The sequence below is a fragment of the Olea europaea genome, unplaced genomic scaffold, assembly GCF_002742605.1.
Source record: "Olea europaea var. sylvestris unplaced genomic scaffold, O_europaea_v1 scaffold2412, whole genome shotgun sequence".
In the NCBI taxonomy this organism is placed as follows: domain Eukaryota; kingdom Viridiplantae; phylum Streptophyta; class Magnoliopsida; order Lamiales; family Oleaceae; genus Olea; species Olea europaea.
The window spans coordinates 8,917-16,814 of record NW_019242290.1 but is presented as its reverse complement, the minus strand read 5'-3'; the positions used below and the strand labels follow the sequence as shown (position 1 = coordinate 16,814).

At 33.0% G+C, this 7,898-nt stretch overlaps 1 protein-coding gene and 1 pseudogene across 2 annotated transcripts; both read left to right on the top strand.

Moving 5' to 3' along the window:
* LOC111381972 overlaps positions 1-2,943 on the top strand; it is a 25,836-nt pseudogene extending 22,893 nt beyond the window's left edge.
* Positions 2,944-4,464: 1,521 nt separating this feature from the next.
* LOC111381975 (PHD finger protein EHD3-like) lies at positions 4,465-6,593 on the top strand. Of its 2 annotated transcripts, none has more exons than XM_023005817.1 (4): positions 4,465-4,784; positions 5,656-5,709; positions 6,031-6,116; positions 6,206-6,593. In XM_023005817.1, exons 1-4 carry the CDS (start codon positions 4,695-4,697, stop codon positions 6,345-6,347), a joined length of 372 nt encoding a protein of 123 aa, XP_022861585.1. In that variant the 5' UTR covers positions 4,465-4,694; the 3' UTR covers positions 6,348-6,593. The 2 variants fall into 2 exon arrangements, with proteins under 2 accessions (XP_022861585.1, XP_022861586.1); XM_023005818.1 differs by having other exon boundaries at positions 4,468-5,531.
* The last annotated feature ends 1,305 nt before the right edge of the window (positions 6,594-7,898 follow it).

Sequence of the window (7,898 nt, the reverse complement as noted above, 5' to 3'; positions counted from 1 at the left end):
TATATATATATATATATATATTCTTTTAACCAACTGACGGATACACATATATTCTATATATACTTTTAACCACGGCCTTTACCTCCTCTTTAGACCTAAACTTCAGTCCTACCTCAAGCATGGGATCCACCATATCTACTTCACCATTAAATTTTGCGTATGTAACAACTTCGTCACTATCAGAATGAACGTTTCGAAGGTCATCTGAGAGTGCATATTCAGAATTGTCAGGTCATTTGCTGCTTCCAACGACACTATCTAATTCCTTCCTCATATCGAGTTCAATATTCTGGGTAACATTTTCCTTAAAGAGAACGTCGTCTTCTTCACCAATGCTATAATTGGAATCATTGAAGGTGATGTCTTCTTTTATCCGAACCATTGTTCAAATAATCTAGACAATAGGAGATTATAAATTTGCTCAACTGATAGTATAGTGAAAAATAAAAATCTGTAGGAATCTCAATAGTTTCTGCAATTTACTGCACAAACGTTTCAAAGCAAGAAAAAGACCCAACTAATGTAAAACTCACGTGAACTGACAATGAAATTAATGGAAACTTATGCCATTTCAACACAAAAGACCCAATTAATGTAGCCCCAAAATTTGTCCAAAGTTACTTTTTCGAACAATATAGACACAAAATAATAATAATAATAAATAAATAAATAATTTAAAAAAGAAGTGTTAACCTTCATCTTGATACTCCACATCCGACATGTCGAATAAATTTTAGACGATTGTGGTCTCCACTATTTGATTTTCGCAGAAAAAATTGCAGAAATATGTATTGTCTTGTGCAGTTTGAAGGGAGGATTTGAGGATTTGGGTTCTTGATTGGAAGCTCACCTGGGGATTGAGAACAAGTTATTGGATGATTAGGGCATGATTTTCTCCCAAATTTCTGCCATTATTGTTCCTCCACCATTTCTGAAGTTTATGTTTGGGTTTGGGGGGTTTTAAGGTTTGAAATTTGCACTTAAGGTCCTTAAGGTTCTATGTTCACTTGTTTTGGTCCTTTAAGTTTAAATTAAAATCATAATGGTTTTAATGGTGACCGTTTCTGCAAGTTTGTAAACTTCAGTAACCCGTTAGTGAAAGCACTCGTAAGTTAAGTGACCGTTTCTGTAAGTTTGTAACTTTAGTGACCGTTTTGTAATTTTTAGGTAAGTTCAGTGACTGTTTGTAAAATTTACCCTTTCTTCTTTACTTGAAACTCTGAGTTAGATGTGCTTACAGATTGCAACAGCTAAGAAATCTATGACGTGAGTTTGCTGCTGTAAATCTTAGAACTGACCATTTATGTAGTCAAGGATTACTTGGAAAGTTTTACACAGCATTTCAAAAATGCTACACATGGTAAGTTTCACCGAACAATTTCAGATGACACAGAAAGGTGCACAAATAAGTTTGTGCTTGACGGGTTCCTATTTTTGCAGTACATGAATCATATAATAAGGAATTTAAGATTTTTTGCGTTCTAATATTTTATTCTATGATTTGCCAAACATAGACTTAATTTGTTTCCTGACTTCCAAATAGCTTCATTTATTGCTTTTAGTTTGTTGATCCTGTGCTTGTATGTATTTGCAGGATGATCATAACTGATGTACTGGGTGGAGACGTTCAATTTGATTTCTACCTTCGGTGGTTTGATGCAATCTTCGCAGCCAGTGCATTTCTCTCTGTGCTTTTGCTTTCTGCACATTACACGTCTCGTCATGCTGATAAACATCCAATAGATTGATTTGTTTACATGTAAGTGTTTGAAACAGCTCAAAATAGGTTTTTTTGTGGTATATATATTTTTTTATTTTTTATTTTGTGTATTCAAGTTGACTTGTGTCATATGTACTTCTTCTGGAATTGATGGCTGAGTATTGCAGATTATATACATTTTATGTTCTTTGTGGAGGAGATATTTGTTTAGGGAGTTCAAATTTAGTTAAAATCATTACATCTTTGAAGCATAATGTGTCAATTTACATCTTTGAAGTGCAATGCATCATTTTTAGCTGCGCAGTACCTGATTGGGTTTTCGTATAGCTGCCGGTGGCACGTGCTATTCTGGCCATGTGCATGAAAAAGGCCTGCTTTTGTTAAGTATGTTCATTTCTTAGTGCGTATATTCAATATCTGGCTGCTGCTCAAGTTGCTAGACAAAACGAGTGTGATGCCATTAGACATAGATAGTTACATTAGCGTGTCATATTTGCATTCTAAAGAGTCTCTGAAATAGGCCCCTCTTTCAGTTGAGTTACTTTTACAAATTGGTTTGGTTACACGCTAGACTCTGTGCATTGTCTGTCTGATTCTTAACCTTGTGATAGTTACATTAGCGTGTCATATTTGCATTCTAAAGAGTCTCTGAAATAGGCCCCTCTTTCAGTTGAGTTACTTTTACAAATTGGTTTGGTTACACGCTAGACTCTGTGCATTGTCTGTCTGATTCTTAACCTTGTGAATAATGTTTTTCACAGGAAACCAGGGCTTGTATGACGATAGATATACGTCCAATGCAACGAAAGGTGAGCATTTTCTGTTTTATTCTTAAAGACTATATGGCTTCCATGTGTTTCTGTCAAATTTGTGTGTAATGCTGTTTAATTTCGGAAGAATTACATCACCAAAACCTGGAAAAGGAATTGAGAATTTAATCAACAATTTGTTTCTGACTTCAGGAATATCGTGTGGAGAAAATTTGATAAAGAGATTGACGAATAAAGTAGATGCTCCTTGAGCTGTGCTAGTAATCAATTTGAGCAAAATCATGAAGGTACATTGAATGAACCATGTATAATGTATCTACTAAGAAATACAATATTGTAGGAGTAACAATCTATTCGAGTCGATTCGATTTTATTTTTGTAGAATATAATGGATTCAATTCTGTGGTATTTGTTTCTCCAATTGTTTAGCTAATTACAAGTTTCATTTTTGCTTGTTGCCTCTTAAAAGACTTGACCCATAGGTGAAAGAATGAATGATTATGGAGACTAGTTATAAAAATGTGCGTCTCACGTTGTATGGTACAATAGAAGTATTTATATTTTGATTTTTATATACTAATTCTTGAAAATTTTAAACAAATTAGAGAGATTATATGGTACTATTAGAAATAAGAGTATATAACTTGGAAAAAAAAAATGAACATTTTAATAATCCCTGTTTTACGATTCTTAAAAAGAGTTTTTTTTTTTTTTTTTTTTTTTTTTAAGGGAAAATGGATTTTGGAATAGATGTTTTTTGGAGAATGTATGGTTAAATAGTTAAAAAAAAATAAAATTATTTACGTGTAAAATATTTTATTTTAAGAATGTGTGATAAAAAAATATGTTAAAAAAAAGGTATCGTTTTAATGGGTGTCGAATGTGGGCAGGTTGTAATGCAAACATGAGTGTAGCAAACCACATGTATGATCAATCATGTTATGCATTCAAACTCAAATTCAGATGGAACATGTGTCGATGCATAATCGATCAGTTTGAAAAATAAAAATAAAAATATTCAATCATTTTTTGATACATCATTCTGTATCTTTACTTCCCTATTTTTAATCCTAAACAAGTGACTTTATTTCATGTATGATTAAAAAATAAAGGGTAAATGACAGAAGACACCCCCAATTTTTAGTTTCATTTGTACTTTGGTTTCTACTTTTATTTATGGATGAGTGCGTTCTCAACCTTTGGAAAATTAGCTGAATTTCGTTAGTGGACACAGTTGACCAATATAGTAAAAAATTAAACAGGGCAATATAGTCAATTTATTAATCTAAATTAAGATATTTAAATAATTCAGAAAAAATAAAGAATGAAAAAGAAAAGAATCGAATACAGGAAACACAAAACAAAACCTCAACCATCTTCTTTCTACCAAAATAAAGGCAAATGAACTAAAGATAGGGATGTTTGCTTGTGTTTACCTAAATATAAAATATAGACCGTAAATTATTCGTATTCTCTTTTATGATAACGAAATCAAGTTTATGGTATGTAGCAAGTACTCGTAAAATCTACAGAATACAATCGAGAGTCATTAATTTTAATATAGTTTATTTTTATAATTAGATTCATTAGTATTCGTTTTAGTTCGATTTTGACCATCCCGAATTTTCATCTTCACTCCAAATTCCTCTACATCTTGATATGTCATCATAATTAACTTGAACCTAATTCATATAATTAATTTTAATTAAAACTAGACCATATTGATTGTGAATAGAATTATTTTATACAATCCAAGTTTATAAAGGGTAATTTGAAAATTCATATTTATTGAAAAAGTAAGATACTTCACACAAATTTTTTATCAATAACACGAAATTTTGTAATGTTTGTTGTATGGATATTGAATGAATTGTGCAATTAAAAATTAATTATAATTTTTTAACAACTTTAAAGCTTTTCCAAGCACCAAATTTTGGGGTAAATCATATAATTGAATTTTAAATAATAAATTCTTAATAAAATTTTAGATATGGTGGAGCAGAGCGAAAATAATGGATCCATCGAATGTTGATGAAAGTTCGTGGCGATTCTCATGAATAAATACAAGTTTCTTTATATTGATTTCTAGTGTGATTTGGTAAAAAATTTACGGATTTCAGGTTTTGAGCGATACTGTTGTTTGTTTCAATAGTTTGGTGGAGTAATTAGGTTTTCTTGCTTGCCTGGTTCAGTCCAAATTCCGAATGGATAATAAGAATACAATCGTTTTTAAAACTTTAGCAAATTTTCAAGGAGTTAGGCATCAACAGACCATAGAGACGTCTGTTCTGAAGGTGGGTTTAAGCTATCTTGGATCTTTTACCTCCACCATTTCTTTCTGCTGGTGGTTGGAACTAAAACTATGCTCAATGCTCATGGATCATTTTTGATGAATTATACCACAATTTTTTGTTCATTTTTCATTAATGTTGCTTTAGTCCACTAGTATTTCCCCGATTTCATGATTTGCATCTTGTTTTATGAAGTTGACATTTCTTTCTGATGATTGAAGACGCAATGGTTTTACAAGAATGACTTTTGAGGCCTAATGATCAATTGTTGCCATTGTGTTGTAATAACGTTTTAGGCTTATTAATCAGTTGAATGCAATAAACGAATTGATACAGAAATACTAATCAACATATAACATATAAAGGCTTGGGCTGCTGCTCATGAAACTCCCAAGTCTTATAATAATATGTTTCTGAAATTTTGTTGGTTTAATTGTTCATATCTCAAGACATTTTTTTTTTCAACTTTTAATCATCAATGGCGATTGCATGAGTCCTATAGCATGTGCCTCATACCCTGGGATAAAAGAGTTGTGTTGCATATTCCAGTCTGGCCATCTTTTGTTGTCATCGCGTATGCTGAGTTTTGGCCTGCACTTGTGTTTTGTCTATTTAAACTTATATTTTCTCATTGAATTCAATAAAAAAGAAATGACACGGTGATTCCCTAGTAATTTTGTCCATTACAATAATGATAGTCACTCTGCTGGTCCTTTAGTATTAGGACATCAAGAAACTTGCAAAACCCAGGTTTCTACCTCTTAACCTTCTGTTTTCATATTGTGCACTTAAACCCGGAAAAAAGTTATCTGATGTAGAAACTGATGTTGTTTGTGATAATCCACCTAATGATGCTCTGAATTCCGTCAACAAGAATGAAGATATGGAGGTGGAAGTCTATCCCGACTCTGATGTGGAAGACCCTGATGTGAGTAATAATTTTTGCTTGCTTATTCTAGTTACTAGATAGAACACTTATAAATTCTATGTTATTATTGCTGATTCATGTCATGTTATAGGTAAGAATAAATATTATATATAGAACTAGATTTACACCTGTGCTTGCGTGAATCGCTTCATAGTTAGTAGTCCTTTGATTAAGGGTACTTACTTTTCTGGCAGGAACAATTAGAAGATGGCTTTTTAGCATTATCTATTCTGTGGATTTTTTTGTGTGCTTGCTGTTTTTCTGTAGTTGAGATTTCCTTGAATATTTATGAATTCTTCGTGGATTTATTGGTGATTGAAGGTCAAAGTTTGTGGTATCTGTGGTGATGAAGGGCGGAAGGATTTGCTCGTTATCTGTTCTCGTTGTAGTGATTGGGCAGAACATACGTGAGCCTTGAATCTTTAGTCTTATCTGTGCAATATGATTCTGTCTTTCTGCATTTTACAACGACATAAACCTATTTGTCTCGTCTCAGTTATTGCATGCTAAAAGTGCCGACTAAAGTGCCAAAGGGCAACTGGGTGTGTTTAGAATGCAAAGTGGAGGAGAAATCGAGTAATCAGAGGCAAGATAAAATTGGAAGGATAGATGGAAATGTGAAAAAACAACTCCTGTAAGCCTCTGATATGTCGACTGGATAGGAATGTGTTTGTTCTTGTTAATTTGATGAAGAATTAAGTTGTATTGGAGATATTTGCTTCTTTTCTGGAACTGTGATTATTGTGGATGAAAATCCAAAGGGTTTAGTAATTTTAGTTTAAATCATGAAAGACTAGACAGTTCTTCAGTGGATTGTTAACAGTTTCTTGTTCTTAGAATAAACACGTGATGACTATGCCAATTGTAGCAGAATTGATCTTCAATCGGTTGAATCCGAGCTTAGTTTCAACTTACCAATATCAAACCACAATCAATTAATGGCTCCAACCCACAATTACTTCTATCACTTTGGTTGCCGCCACTTCTAATGTACCCACAAGGAACACAATTATGGTGTTGCTTGCAAAGCTACAAAGGCAAAGAGAGAACAAGAGGCAAAGGTACGAAGAATAAGAAGATAGAAGCAGACCATCTAGTGATGGCAATGGGCTGAGTTGGCCTTTAACCCACGAGCTCGGCTCTGGCTCGTGGTGAGCCGAGCTCGTGGCTCGTGAAAGATGTGAGACCACGAGCTCGCGGGCCTAGCCGAGCTCACGAGCCTCTTGTCAGCTCGTGATTTTTTTAATTTTTTTTTTGGTAAATTTGCATATTTTTGACCTTTTTTTTTTCATTTTATAAATTTGCATTTTTTTTACGAGCCCACGAGCCGTCAAAAATGGCTCATGGGCACACGGCCCACGAGCTTGATGAGCCGAGCGGCTCATGGGATTGAGCCCCTGCTCGGCTCCCGAGCCTCCCACGAGTCGAGTGGCAAAGCCGACGAGTCACGTGGCCTGTTTGACATCCCTATGACCATCCAAGAGTTATAGTGTTCATGACATAACTAATTAAATTGCTTCTGATGGCTCGAGTTGTACTTGGGTTGAGCCTATAAATTGATTGGGTTGATAGTTATTTTACTTATTGGTCGAGACCTATGAAATATAATCCAAACTATTTAATATAATTGTTTGGGATTTATTGGATGTCAAACAACACCCATTTCTTGTTCCATTGATTTCTTTACCGTGATTTATGACTATATTATTTTTCGTGACGAACAATATAGCTAATTACTTCCATTCATGTTTTAATTGATTATTTTGGATTTTTCTTGTATAAAATGTTTTGAATTGGCTTGATCGAGTTATTTTCATGTTTGATAAGGAGAGTTAAATAACATAATATTTATTTACAGATATCTTAGAAAACTCAATCTTGCTTTTTCATTGATTTGTTACTAAATCGAGAGGGTTTTACTTGCTCATGTGGTTATCTTAATAAAATATCTATTTGTAATATTTATTTTATGCATATACGAATGATTAGATCATCTACCCAATCAAATATTGTATATATTTTTTTTAGGTAAATCATATAATTGATTTTTTTTATAAAATTATAGCCAATAGTTCGTTAACAAATTCAGTATTTTTTTTGGTTGTTACTTTGAATAAGCCAAATTCAATAATTAAGACCTCTATTAACTAAAGTTTTAAATTATTTAGGGGGATACGAGGTTAACTCTT